Source organism: Myotis daubentonii, chromosome 16 (assembly GCF_963259705.1).
Source record: "Myotis daubentonii chromosome 16, mMyoDau2.1, whole genome shotgun sequence".
Lineage (NCBI taxonomy): Eukaryota > Metazoa > Chordata > Mammalia > Chiroptera > Vespertilionidae > Myotis > Myotis daubentonii.
In genome coordinates, this window is record NC_081855.1 from 53,721,178 (window position 1) to 53,735,553 (window position 14,376).

At 58.4% G+C, this 14,376-nt stretch overlaps 1 protein-coding gene across 1 annotated transcript; it reads right to left on the bottom strand.

Annotated features, from left to right (window-relative positions):
* Window positions 1-6,692: 6,692 nt before the first annotated feature.
* CD300LB (CD300 molecule like family member b) lies at window positions 6,693-12,536 on the bottom strand. The gene is made up of 4 exons (XM_059671088.1): window positions 12,392-12,536; window positions 9,786-10,118; window positions 8,690-8,750; window positions 6,693-7,920 (listed from the first exon to the last, which is right to left on the bottom strand). The coding sequence occupies exons 1-4, from the start codon at window positions 12,429-12,431 to the stop codon at window positions 7,758-7,760; spliced, it is 597 nt and encodes a 198-aa protein (XP_059527071.1). The 5' UTR covers window positions 12,432-12,536; the 3' UTR covers window positions 6,693-7,757.
* Window positions 12,537-14,376: the final 1,840 nt, after the last annotated feature.

Sequence of the window (14,376 nt, forward strand, 5' to 3'; positions counted from 1 at the left end):
GGAACCTTCTAACCGCAGAACTCCTGCTTTCCCCGGGACTCCAGGCATCGTAGGACAGTGCCCCCAGAGCACCAATGCGGGGTACAGCTCTGTCCATATGCCCCAGGTAACAAAGTACCGGTGCACCTGGGAGCTCCCTGCGAAACCAGGCCCGGATGGCACGCACACGGCAGGGCGTCCTGCCTTCCCGGGGCTCTGGCTGTGGGAACCGCACCTGCCCCAGCATCTCTCTTCCTGGGGACAGAGCGTTAGGAGGTTGACTTCAGAAGAAACCACTCTCTACCTACAGATACCTGAGGCAACAAGTCCTCCAAGTTCAAATTCTCTGTTAGAAGCAGCACAGCCTGGTCCGCGATGAGAGAGGTCTGGCCCAGCTGGACCAGGTGTCAGGCATCAGCCAGAGGAGGTCATGCCTCTTCCACGTCACAGATGGGAAAACTGAGGCCCAGGGAGGTGAAGGGCTGCGTGCGCCAAGCCCACGCCACTTGCACCGAGCTGGGATTCTGGACCAGGCTCTGCATAGACAGGGCACCGGCCTTGAGCTGCATGCCTTCGCCCGGGAGGGGAGCTTGAGGCTGGCCTTGCCCACCATCCAGAGCCACTGGAAGGGCGGTGGGATGGGCATTGCGGAAGCGGGTGTGCACACGTTACACAATGTTACTGCCACCCGTGATGTAAGTTCCCTTCCCTCCCTGCCCAGTGCTGTCCAGGATGCGGTTGGCTCTTTCTGACCTGCTTTTCTCTTTCTGGTGAATTTTAGGTTTAGCACAGCAACTCGATGAGGTCATGTAGGGGTGACACCGAGGGGGGAGGAAAGGAGAATGTGTTTGAGCAGCCTGGGGGTTCAGGCCCGATGACTGCACGTACCTGTTCCCTGAGGTGGGCCCTGGGCCCTGGTGTCGTCTGGCTGCACCAAGCCCCCAAGGGTTTTGGAGGTGGATGGAGTCAGGCGAAGCAGCGGCTCACCTCACAGCCCCCTCACCGCTCTGCTCTCCTGTGTTCCACCACCAAACAGTCTGCTGTTGGCATCACAGTCTTTGTTCAGCACAGAATTTCTCGACCTTGGCACTATTACATATTTTTTAAAATATGCTTTTATTTTATTTTTAGAGAGAGAGAAAGGAAGAGGGAGAGAAAGATAGAAACATCAGTGATGAGAGAGGATCATTGATTGGCTGCCTCCTGCATGCCCCACACTGGGGATGGAGCCCGCAACCTGGGCATATACCTCCACTGGGAATCGAACCGTGACCTCCTGGCTCGACACTCAACCACTGAGCCACGGGGCAGGGCCAGGCTAGACATACATTTTTATTTCTCTTGGGTTTCTTACCCCTAGGAGTATCAGTGCTGGCTCGTGTGGTAACTCGGTGTTTGATTTTCTCTAGCTGTTGACATCTTGGGTAATTGACATTCTGAGGTCATTCTTTGTTGTGGAGAGCTGTAGGGTGTTTAGCAGAATCCGTGACCTCTACCTAGCAGATGCCACCCCCGAACAAACACCAGCTGTGACAATCAAACTTGTCTCAGTGTTGCCAGGTGTCCCCTGTGGGTGTCTTTGGCGTTTTAAGGTAAAGCCAAGTCGTGACATTGGCCCGTTGGGCCTGGAGAACATCCCCTGTGTCTTCCTAAAGGTACATTTGCATGACCTGCTTGCAGAGGTAGCCCCCGCTCTCCCACTCGCAGCCACCCCGTTTGCTGTCAGTTCCTCATTCTCTTATTTGACATCTATTTGGAAACTAAGTTCCAGTGGATGGGGCGTCAACAAGATAAGCGGGGTTCCTGCTTCGTAGCTTCCCTCTCCCTCCTTCTGCTCATCATCACCACCACCAGCAAACGTGCAGCGAGGGCTGGAGCGCTGTAGGCATTTTAAATGAAGTCCCTTAGCAGCCCTCGAGCCTAGGCTCTCACTGTTCGCAGGCCCGTGTGGAGGAGAGGAGCAGGGACACCACAGGGAAGGTCACAGCAATGCAAGGACCAAATCCACAAGTTCCGATCCCACTCGGGTGCCCTTTGCTCCCCTTGTTCGGGACTGGGTCTGACTCATGTGGTCAAGCCGGGCTTTCTCACGGTGCCGATGGGCCCAGCCTTATCCAATGATGGGCAAGTCCAAGGCTGTTCTTTTTAAATTTTATCTTAGCCTGAAAATGTTTATTTTTGAGTCTAAAGGACTCAAGAGAGTTACCCAGGAGAGGGAAGACTAGAAAAGCCATCCTGATTTTATTCGCAGAAGTTCTCGGTCTTAGCATGACAGCTGATGACTCAAGCCTGTCCCTCTGGCCTCATGTCCCCCCCCCCCCCCCCCCCCGCCGCCTCCATTCTGACATCCTGAGAAATGCTCCCGTCAGCGTCCCCAAGCTCTTCCGTGTCTTTATGCTCTCCCTCTGTCGGGGGGGAGGGGGGAGGGAGGGGGCTCCTTCCTTCTCCACCTGGGAGACCCCTGTTGTCCTTCCCAGGGACATGTGACGGCCCCTGTGAAGCCTTGGCTGGTATCTAGTGCTTCCCTCCCGCCCCCCCCCCCCATATAGCCCTGGTCTCTGGAGGGGGATGGTCTGTGGGCGGGAGCTCTCTGAGTACAGGAGTGACACTTTGTTCATTCTCGCATCCCCAGCACCCAGTCGGTGCCTGGCACACAGGAGACACTGCCATGTGTTTGCGCAGGGGTGTTTGCATTACTGGATTTCCCTCAACACCTCTCCACTTGGGAACAGGACCGGCCCCTCCGCCCCACCCTTCAGCGCCAGGAGGCTGAGAAGGAGCAGGGTTGGGGGGCAGCCTCTGAAGGCCCCCTCTCCAGCTCCTGCTTCTGTGAAATTAACTTTATTCATCTATTTGATTTAACCCAATACACTCAAAACATTATTTCAATGATATTGGAGATATTTTAAATTCTTTTTTTCATAAACATTTTCCAGCACCTTGTGTGCATGTGACACTTATCACACATCTCGCTGCAGACCGGCCGCAGTGCAGCCGTGCAGTAGGCAGTGTGGCTTGTGGTTACCATATGGATCCGGGTGCTGGTTACCGGCTCCCACATCTCCAGCCCAGATCTCTTTGGTGTTTGTTTCTCTTTCATCTGCCTTCTCGCACCTCCTCCGGCGGTGTCTCACTTTCAAGGATTAGAAGAGGCAATGGTGACGGAAATGTTAAAAGAAGAAATCTTGACAGGAGACTTCAGAGCTGGGCTGAAAGAGCAGTGGTAAACTTGACCAGGAGCTCAGTCTTGGTAACGTGATAAACCAATGACGGCAAAGTTCTGGTGTAAAAACCATAGAACACGGCAGTTCTCCACCTCGCACTCCCATTCCCGACTCCCGGTCCCAGCTCCCTCCCCTCTGAGGCTCTCATTCTATCTCTTTGTGGTCAAGTCTTCGAGGTGAAGACTCTGCCCGCCTTTCCTGTTTGATGATTAGGGTAAGTTAGCGTTGGATTTCTTCCCTCCCCATCTTGGCTCTATCAGGGCCTGTTTAATCAGTGCTCATCTTATCTTTGGGACAGTGCTCTCATAGGCTGGGTGGTGGAGACAGGTCCCGTGCTGTGGAAGAGTCTGTAGCTCCAAGATGGAGAGCGGCCCTCAGTTCTCTATTATCCTGGTATTGCCATCGACGGGGGGAGAGGTTCCCGTGCTGGTTGGTGTGGGTGAGAGATCACAGGGCTCACAGCAGGTCCCTGCCACCAAGTGAGACACCGGAAGACACACCCAAAAGCCCCTCAATCTCTGCATGAACTTGAGAGTCAGGTGTCAGAGGGCACTGGTACCATCCTTGGCCACTCCGTATAGATGGGCGATCACTAGTGGATGAGCAGTGATGCCCTGAGATTCAGTTAGGCATCTCTATCAGAGGGTCAAACTGGATTCCACCGCCACATACAGGCTGGGCCCCAGCCGTGCCTTGTGGAATTTCTGCGTCTTCCTGCTCCCAGGCCTGCACAGCAATGCCCACCGTTGTTTTGGCTGATGCCATCCGAGGGTGCCCTGAGGTTAGGTCCTCGCTCCACGTGGACGTCACCACACATTTCTGAGGGGAGGATGGACAGCAGGGTCTTCATTGATCCCCGTGATCATCTCCATTTCACAGAGACAGTGAGGTTGGGTTTTAAGCCATCCTGTTGGGTGTGAAGTCGTATCTCCTTGTTGTTTTAATCCCACCTATGGTGTCTAAGTCATCTCCCATGGTGGCTGCTACAGGGGAGCCCGTGATCCCCCTTCCCAGCCGCAACCTTCCCTTCAGTGACAAAAGGAGGCAGTTGAAATGAGAACAGGCTCTCGCATTTCAAGCCTGACTTATAGAAGGAGACGGCAAGAGGCTCTCCTTGTTCATACAACAGTCAATGGGCACCAGAAACAGTGCCTGACCCAGGGAGCACTTTACTGGTTACATTTGCTGAATGAATGCATGCACGAATGAATGAATGAATGCATGAATGAATGGGCAACAAGGATCTGACCTGGCCCCGATCTCATGCTTTCAATGGGAACAGCATCCTCAGTGCTAACTCCCCACAAGGTCATCCTTGGAGCGCTCCACTGAACAGCTCTTCACCTGTTGGGAACGAACTCAGACCTCCACACTCGGGACACCTCCAGTCCTGGCCGTGCCGAGCTGGCCCCAATCAAGGGTGACTCATGAGCCTGGTTGGGGGATGGTAGGAGGTCGTCAGAGGCCTGGTCATGGATGCCAGGCTCCTAAGCTCCGTAAAGGTTTGAGGAAAGGCGACCAGCAAGTGAGGAGCTGGGATGGAGATGACACCGGGCCACAGCTGGTGCCCTTCCAGCGAGGGGACGGGAGAGTAGTGCTCAGAGGGACCCCCAGCCCCCTCCCCGTTAACCTTCACAGCATGAGTTTGGGGGGGCCCGGGAAAGCCGCTGGAGCTGCATCCGGACCCTCATTCTAGGTGGAGGCTTGGCTCCTGACTCACAGGGGCAGGGGTCTACAGCAGGGGCATCAGCGGGCCCAGCCATGAGGACCCAGGCCAGGTGGACATGTGAGCCATGGAGAGAGAAGCTCCGGAGAATAGGTGAGGGATGTGCTGGAGACTTATTTCCTTCCGCCTCATTAATTACGAAAACAGCACTCAGGACGCATCCAGCCTCAAGAAGAAAGAAGCCCCCATCCCAGGCCCTGCTAAGGGGTCCTTCTCACCGCCCCACGCCCACCAGCTTCCCCCTGTCCTCGGCGAACTTCCTCTGTGGTCACGCAGTGGCTCAGAAGGGCAGGCCCGAGAGGAGGAACTCCCGGGGAAGCAGAAGTCGCACTTTTCTCTGGAAGGGGCGATCCCCACCCATTCGCTCTGCTTCCCGACCTCCGACCTCCGCTGAGTTTTGGCTGCAGTGGATGCTGACTTCAGCCAGCCGGGACCTGGTCTACAGCTGCTTAGGGGCCTGAGGGCACCAGGCTCCTGGATGGAGACACACGGGCTAGAAAAAATGCTATTCCAGCTCTAACTTAGTCAATGTCCCTCTTTCTCCCTACCCCGGACAGTGGGCATGTTAGCCAAGCTTGGCTGGGCAGGGGCAGGTCCCAGGTGTGTGTGTGTGTGTGTGTGTGTATGTGTATGGGTGTGTGTGTGTGTGTGTGTGTTTATGGGTGTGTGTGTATGTGTATGTGTATGGGTGTGTGTGTGCGTGTGCGTGTGTGTATGGGGGTGTGTGTATGGGTGTGTGTGTGTGCGTGTGTGTGTGTGTGTATGGGGGTGTGTGTTCAGGACAGATAGACAACAGATATCCACTCCGGTAGATTCTCTCGGGTGACGTTATTCTCTCTACCCAACTGCTGTATCTCCAGAGAGATGAGGGAGTTCATTGCACATCAACAGTGAGAAACTGAGGGGAAAGCACGGGCACTAGGTTGGCAGCTGCTAGTGGCTGCGCACCCATTTGGGCCGCTGGGGGCGAGCTGGGCACTGGCTTTGCCTTCCGCAGAGCTGCTGGGTCACCCGAGTCTGGCCAGGTCTTCGGGCGGTAGGATCCAGGGGGGTATTCGCCGAGGGGGCCTCTGCAGTCGCTGGACTATGGGCCTTGGTCCCCAACAGTGTGGCTCAAAGGTCTGGGTCTGGCTCACACCCTGTCCTTTCCGGGCACCATGGAGTTCTCAGACCCTTAACCAGGCGCAGGCGGGAGAGGGTCTGTCAGCAGCAGGAGGGGGGAGAGAAGGGACTGCGGCACCCAGTGGGGAGGTAGGCTCCCCCGGGGATGGAACCAGGGGATCCCCTGCATCTTCCTGTGCCCGGAGGCCGAGGGCCAGGGCCTGCCTCTGAGGGCCAAGGGCAGGGTGGACAGGCCTGCGTGGGGGTTCAAAGGGCAACGCTCCACAGGGAACCCCGGGCTGGGGGCGTGGGGGAAACGGGGACGTGCTGGTCAGGGCACGCACTCCCCGTGGGCGAGGAACACATTCGGGGTCCAGTGCACAGCTGGGGCTGCAGGCAGCAGCCTGGGGCGGACACTTCAGATGCGCTGGGCGGGTCGATCTGAATCTTCTCACCCAAGAAACAAGCCAAGAAGACAGCTAAGCAAGCTGACGGTTGTATCGACCGGATTGTGGTTATTATTTCACGATGTGATGCGTATTAAATCATCCTATTTTGCACTTTTTGTGTTTTGTTTATTTTTAAAAAATCTTTATTGTTGAAAGTATTACATGTCCCTTTTTTCTCCCATTGATTCCTTCTAGCCCGCCCCGCCCCCGCTCCCTGCCTTCACCACCACCTTTTGCACTTTTTAAAAATCGCATTTACGCCTCACACGCATGTGATTTGTATGTCAGTCACACCTCAGTAAGCTGGGCAAAGAAAGGGCCAACGGGACAGATTCCAAACGGCACCCGTGTGTTTGCCTGGGGCACCTCCCTGTGGGACTGCCTCCTCCCGTGCAGACGCCCTCGGTGTGAGGACCCGCGACCCACGTGGCGCCGCCCAGGCGGCGGTGTCTGGGAGGGAGGCGCTGGCAGAGGCAGCGTCAGCTCCTCCGACGGTTTTAATGGAGCTTATTAAACAGCTTTCCTGAAAGAGACCCATCCCCTCCGCGTTATGGCCGCCCTCGCAGGCCTGAGGTAGCTTCTGAGGCTGCAGCCCCAGGGAGGCCGAGCAGCTGTGCTGAGAGCCAGGCTGCGGGAGGAGGGTGGGCAGGAGGACGGAAGGCCAGCCCTGGGGTCTCCGACCCTCCTCAGCCCCGTGAACTCGGAGCAGTGTCCTCCCCAGGCCCAGGGGACGTCCAGTCTCTCAGGCCCCAGACCAGGAACCCCGCAAACTCCCATCCCTGTGTGTGTATCAGTCAGTGTGCTCACGGAAAGAGCCATCAAAACCCAACCTGATTAGCTACAGGAAAAGGTTAAAGCCCTAGGCTTATATCAGAAGCGCAGGCACAGGGTGTGGAGCCGGCCCCAGGACCGGCCAGAACCGGGGACCGGCCCTGTCTCTCCTGGCACATTCCTGTCGCTCCTCTCTGCGCTTCGCTCCCCAGCTCTGTGCCGAGGTCCTCCCGTGAGGACACGACTGTCCCAACGGCTCCATCCCACAGCTGCTGACCATCAGCGGACCCGGCTGGGCTGGGTGGGCCGGGCCGGGCTGTGTTCCACCCGGAGAAGTGGGAACAGGTGTGTCCCTCCAGCAGCGCTGCCAGTCGGGAGGGTCCGAGCCCTGTCCCTGGCTGTGCCGGGCAGGGGACTGGGGGACCCTCGCAGGAGCGTGCCTCCCAGCCCGGGTCTCCTCTGGAAACGGGGTCCAGCGCCCCAAGTGTCTCTCCTCCGTCCGTCCGTCTAAGGGGCGGCGTCTCCGGCCAGATCGTAGGCCAGGTTGATGTGGACGGGCTGCTCCCACGGCTCCTTGGGGGCCCTCGGGGGCCCCTTCAGCCAGAGGATGGCGCCGACCACGGCGAGTAGGAGGGGCACCTTCACGAACACCAGGAGCAGGTAGTAGTTCCTGTCACGGGGACAGCGGTCAGCGCCGGCCCGCCAGGCCCCGTCGCCCCCAGGGCCCTGACCCGCCCGCCCAGCCGAGCCTGCGAGCCCGGCCCGCTGCCCAGCCTGAAGGCCCCATGAAGCTCCTCAGCGGCTCAACCAGGAAGGCTGCTCAGAGGCCACCCCAGCTCTTCGGTTCTGCTTTGCACCAGGCCCAGCTTCCTACCCGGAGTCTCCCTCCTGCTCTGAGGCCTGAAGCCTTGGGTCGTGGAGGTTCGTGTCTGATCGCCCCTGGGCCCCACCGGGTCACGAGGCTTTATTTGTCAACAAGCGACCAGGGTGACGGTGCTGATGGAGGAGCATTGCGCACAGCGGGGTCTGGTGAGTGCTGGGAGGGGCCATGGTGGGTGAGGGGTGAGACACGGCCATGGTGGGTGAGGGGTGAGATGTGGCCATGGTGGGTGCGGGGTGGGACGCGGCCATGGTGGGTGAGGGGTGGGACGCGGCCATGGTGGGTGAGGGGTGGGACGCGGCCATGGTGGGTGAGGGGTGGGACGCGGCCATGGTGGGTGAGGGGTGAGATGTGGCCATGGTGGGTGCGGGGTGGGACGCGGCCATGGTGGGTGAGGGGTGAGATGCGGCCATGGTGGGTGAGGGGTGAGACCGGTGGGGGCTTTGGGCCCTGATGCTGGTTATGATGGGCGACCGCCCAGGGGCAGAGAGGTTCCAGGCTTGGCACCCCACTGGAGAGGCCTCAGGTAGGGGCAGGAGAAGGGGCCCAAGCCACTCACCGGACGCGGGAGCCAGAGGACACCCCTGTGCTGTTGGTGGTCGTCCAGGATAGCCAGTTTTCTAGACACAACAAAGCCAGCTGAGGGTTATTGACACAGACCGGGGCTGGTGCGTGGCTCACACTGCCCCCCTCACCGCCGCCCCCCATCAGGAAGCGTCCTCTCTAGAGAAGGGGCTTCCCCTGTCTGTTGCGCCAGCTGAACCCAACACACAGTCATGGCCTCCATCGCATGCAGGTGTGGCGAGAAGCAGTAACAGCTGCGTGGGCGCAGGCTCTGGGGCTCATTCTGAGGGGAGCTCATGTCTCCCAGGCCCTCCACAGCCCCCCTAAGGGGGACGGCTGGTTTGGGGGGGAAGCCCTGGACCTTTTGCTCAAGCAGGGCGTGAGCAGGCTCAGGGACAGACGGTTCTGGAAATGGGGCTCCCAGTTCCAGGGGTGACGAGGGCAGGGAGCACCCCGCAGGCTGTTGAATAAGAGGGTGCATTTCGGCTCAGCAGTGAACAGCGACTACGAGGAAGGACACCTCTTTCTGAGCCTGTGAGACGCTGTAGGCGAGCAGCTGGGTCTGGCTTCCCGAGACCAGCCGGCACCAGCGTCCCTGGTGAACCTTTGAGTCCCAGGCCTGGCAAATTCTGCTCCGTGAGGCCCTACCTTTGGCCACGGTGGGTGGCTCCTGGCTGAGGCCATGGTCGCCTCACAGGCTGGTGCCCGAGACCCCTAAACGCCTTTCTCCCTAAAGCTCCACATGGGCACACGTCTGCCCACCCGGGTCCCTGCTCATGTGTTAGTCAATCGCTTGTGTCCCCGCAGATCTCGGCTTTCCTCCCGGGCAGCCCAGGGACGCTTGGCTTGGTCGGTCCCTCTCTGGGCCCCACTCCACACAGCGGCAGCCCCTGTCTTTCTTGGGCTCCAGCCCGAATTTCTCTCACTTCCCTCCCCATCTGTCTGTCTGTGTGTCTGCCTTTCGCTCGCTCACATACACGGGTTCCCAGGAACTGGGCCATTTCCCTTCTGCCCCTGGAAGGAGGGGCAGGCGCCCCCGCTCTGGCAGCCGGAGCACCAGGGCCTCGGAGTAGCGATGAGCAAGTTCTCACCTGGGCCAACAACGATCACTTGAATTCGTGTCCCAAGGTCCGTGCCAAACCTTTTGATCCCGCACCAGTAGGTGTCCTGGTCGTTGCGCCGGAGGCCCCTCATGGTCACCGAGATCACGTGGTCCCTCTGGTTGTCGCTGATGGACAGCCGGGGCCCCTGCACTGTTCGCTGCGATGATGTGGTTTGAATGAGGGTCTGGCAATGATACCAGTCTGCTCCCCGGCACCACCACTTCCTGTTGGTCTCCCACCCTGGCTTGTAGCGACACTCCACGGTCAGCGAGCCCCCCTCAAGGCCTCTCGTCACCTTTGGGCCTTGGATGGAGAAACAGCCTGGAAAACAGAATCCCAGGGTGTAGATACTGCCTCTCTTCCCCCCTCACCCCAGCCAGGCCTGACCTGGGCTCAGGGGGCTCCAGGCTGATGCCCAGGCCCTGGACCAGCATCCCCGGCCTTCCCGCCACCCCTCAGCTGGCCCCTCGCGTCTACCTCCTCCCCCATCCAGCTTCCCCATCGGCTCCCCCAGCAGCAATGCTTGGCCTCTTTGGTCCTCATCTCCTAGGGGTGCTCACTCTGACCTCTGACCTGTCCCTAATGGATAGAAAGGATGCGGGTCATAGACACCGTGGGATCACTCAGCCGCTCCCCACAGTCTCAGAACGATTTCAAACGCTGGAGCTCGGCACTCGTCTTCCTGCAGCCTGGGTCCCAGGTCCCTGCCCAGCGCCGTCTTGCCTCCCGCTCTCCCCTGAGACCCACCCCGTTTCCCCCCCGGGTTCTGCAGTGTCCTCCCAGGCGGCTGGGTCATTGCTCCGGTCCTTCCTCCCCCTGGAAACCTGCCTGACCCCTGCCCGTCATCCTTGGCGACGCCTTCCGTGCTAAGTCTCAGCCCCCTTCCCAACCAGATCTGCTTCCTCCGGTCGCTCCCACGGCCTTTACCGGAAGCTGAGCGCCAGCTGGTGGGACTTGATCATCTGTCTGTCTCCCCTGCTGGGATGCTCCCTCCGAAGGTCAGGGATCTCTTGTTTGGTTCGCTCTCTCTTCCCACCCCACCCCCAGGCCCTCCCTGTGTCATGCACTGAGTCGGGATCCTCGCAGATACCAATCCAGTTCATGATTGTTTTTGAAAAGATCTTGGGCAGGGTCGTTTTGATTCTAAGATTAATTTCCACCTCACTGGGCAGCAAAGCTAAGGAGGCTGATTGCAGTGTCATGTGATAGTAAGTGCGGGAACCAGACGCGGATTGGAGATGTGGCCGATGTAAGCCACTCACGACCGGATTGGGCTCATGTTTTTAAAAACACGTGGGAAGTTTCATAAACGCAGCCTCTGATGGGTGGGAGGATTCGTTAGGTCTGTGTGAACTCTCGCGTGTCCGGAGGGAGAGAAGGAGAGAGGACAGGCCAGGAGCAGGGCGCTGGGAACAGGGCTGGCGGGTTTCAAGGCACCCGATCGTGTGCGTTTCAATTGTTCATTTTTGTGAATCTGAGACGGAAACTCCTTCCTGCGTCCATCGCTCGGGAAAATTGGCTCCGTGCGCGAAATCCTCGTGTGAACAGTCTTGTCCCGACATTGAGAAATGGCTGAGCTTGTGGCTGGGCCGGTAGCAGGAGACAAACAACACCCCAAACAAGGCAAAGGCAGCCACTGGGAGCTCCGCGCAGAGACGCCCACGGAGCGTGGGGTGCGCGACGGCTGGCCGCTTGTCTCATGGCCACTCTTGCGCAAGGCGTCTCAGCTGACACCCCGAGCAGCCCTGCCAGCCCAAGCGCTGCAGTCACTTCTGGGGCACAGGTCCCCGCGCCTGGCCGTCCTGCCCCACTTCCCCCCCTGGGAGAAGGGGGTCTGGGTTTCTGCCTGCAGACACTTAGCCCCGCCTCTACCCAGTGCCCTGCCTTCGCCTCCGGGCTGTCGGGGGCTTATGCAACCGAGCAGATAAGACAACGTCTTAGCAGAAGTTGGGTTGCTCTGACTTCACCCACCTTCCCCTCTTGTATTTCACAGAGGTAGCCCCCCGCCCACCCCCCCACCCCCCCGCCGCCGCCGTGGCCAGTGGCAGTCTGTAGGTGAGAACTCGGGGGGGGGGTGGCTTTTCTTTCATCCTTGCCTAACGGCACCCCCTTTCTAAGGTAACTCGCAGTCCCGTCCCCAAGCCACGGGTCAGCCATGGTGGGTCTCGGCCTTCGTCTGGGGGAGAAGTGTTTGTGTGGGAGGGCGAGTATGAGGGAGACTGCGTGGTCTGTGTGTGACTGTGCAGGCGTGTGAGCACATGTGTTCCTCGGTGTCCCCTGAGCACACTTCCATCATGCCTTACCGTGTCCTGCCAAAGTTATTGTCCGTCTGTGTGCCTCACCCACTGAGCCCTCTGGGGTCCCCTCTTTAACCACCAGTCCTATGTCTTTTCCCTTCGCGTCCTCAGGGTCTGATGCCTGCCTGGCGCGAAGCAGGATCCTGGTGCGCTTTTGCTCAATGAATTAACAAAGCCACCTCTCGTTTTCCCAGACATGACGCCCCCCTCCCCCTCCCGTGGTACCCGGGACAGCTGCTCTCTGCATCCCGTCCTGCCCCTGCAGTTCTAAGTTCCCGAGGCCCCAGCTGCACTCACCTAGCAGGCTGAGAAGGAGTAGAGCTGAGGGCAGCCACATGGTCCTGCTCCCCGGCTCCGCGGCCCTGCGACCTCCACCGGCGAGCGCGATGCCAGCTGGACCCGGAGCTCTGCCTGGGCCCCGCTTGCACCTTCTGCCTGTCCAGACCGCCTTTGAGTTTCTCTGATGCGTTCACTTCCTTTTATAGAGCATTTCCTGCTTTTCGTTATTCAGCAAAAGGAATGTCGCTTCTTAGTAAGTCTGTCTCAAGGGACACTAGAGTCCCCACTAGGTAGGAAAGAGGAAGCCAGGCGCTGTGCAGGGTGAGCAGGGCACAGGGAGGTATGTCTGCAGGAGGGTCAAGGAGGGGTCATCTGGCCCATCGGGCCCGGGTTCCAGGGGCACATGCCAACTCCAGAAATGGTTCTTCCCAGCAGCAGGGCCCCCCCCCCTCACCACCACCACCACATCAGGAGTGAGGTGAGCATGCGGGCATCCCGGAGATGCCCTTGTTCAGGGGGTACAGCCAGGTGCGTAAGTGCGGACGGGGTGGGAGCAATGGGGAGATGCTGGTCAAAGGGCACCGACTTCCAGTTATAAGCTAAGCTCCGGGGATCTGATGTGTAACCGGGGGACTGGAGCGACTAACACTATGTTATAGACTTGGGAGTCGCTAAGAGAACAGAGCGCCAATGTTTTCACCACAAATAAATAAATAAATAAATGGCAATTCTGTGACGTGATGGAGATGTTAGCTCACCCTATAGTGCTCATCATTGTGCATTTACAATCAATAAGTGTTTTTAAATAAAAATACTGTACACTTAAAATTACACAGTGCTATGGGTCAGTTATATCTAAGTAAAGCTGGAAAAAATAAAGTAACCTATGGGGACTGTTAAAAATATATGTATAGCCCTAGCCGGTTTGGCTCAGTGGATAGAGCGTCAGCCTGAGGACGGAAGGGTCCCAGGTTTGATTCTGGTCAAGGGCATATGCCTGGGTTTCAGACCCAATCTCCAGTAGGGGGTGTGCATGAGGCAGCCAATCAATGATTCTCTCTCCTCATTGATGTTTCTATCTCTCTCTCGCTCTCCCTTCCTCTCTAAAATCAATAAAAACATATTTAAACTAGAGGCCCGGTGCACAAAATTTATGCGTGGGGGGGTCGCCTCAACCCAGCCTGCACCCTCTCCAATCCGGGACCCCTCGGGGGACATCCCTCTCACAATCCTGGACCACTGGCTCCTAATAGCTCACCTGCCTGCCTGCCTGGTTGCCCCTAACTGCCCCCCCTGCCGACCTGGTCGCCCCCAACTGCCCCCCTTGCTGGCCTGGTCACCCCCAACTGCCCCCCCCCACCAGCCTTGTCGCCCCTCATGGCCCCCCCGCCGGCCTGGTCACCCCACGCAGCCTGCTGTTCAGTTGTTTGGTCATCCTCACTAACCCCCCTGAGGGGCTGAGGGGACTGGGCGCCGCCATCTTGTGGCTATGGATGCCATCATCTTTGAGGGAGTGGCAGTCAATTAGCATATTCCCTCCTTATTGGCTGTGGGCGCTGCCATCTTTGAGAGCGGGGCAGTCAATTAGTATATTACCTCTTTATTTGCTGTGGGTGCTGCCATCTTTGAGGGTGGGGAAGCCAATTAGCATATTACCTCCTTATTGGCTGTGGGGGCTGCCATCTTTGCAATGGTGTGAGGGTCAATTAGCATATTCCCTCTTTATTAGATAGGATATCTTCTTATATGATAAAAGGCTAATATGCAAATCGACTGAACGGCAGAACGACTGGTCACTATGATGCACAGTGACCACCAGCTCAACACAGGAGCTGCCCCCTGGTGGTGAGTGTGCTCCCACAGGGGGAGCATTGCTCAGCCAGAAGCTGGGCTCACAGATGGCAAGCACAGCGGCGGTGGCGGGAGCCTCTCCTGCCTCTGTGGCAGCGCTAAGGCTGTCCAACTGGTGGCTTAGGCCCATGGGGAGCGGGCCTAAGCCATCA

Bases quoted from the DNA above. Each gene is read 5' to 3' on its own strand.
- CD300LB (XM_059671088.1), bottom strand. From the start codon at position 12,431: ATGTGGCTGCCCTCAGCTCTACTCCTTCTCAGCCTGCTAG. The intron at 10,119-12,391 runs GTGAGTGCAGCT...TCTGTTTTCCAG, and splicing joins ACTCCTTCTCAGCCTGCTAG to GCTGTTTCTCCATCCAAGGC. The intron at 8,751-9,785 runs GTGAGAACTTGC...TGTTGTGTCTAG, and splicing joins AGTGATCGTTGTTGGCCCAG to AAAACTGGCTATCCTGGACG.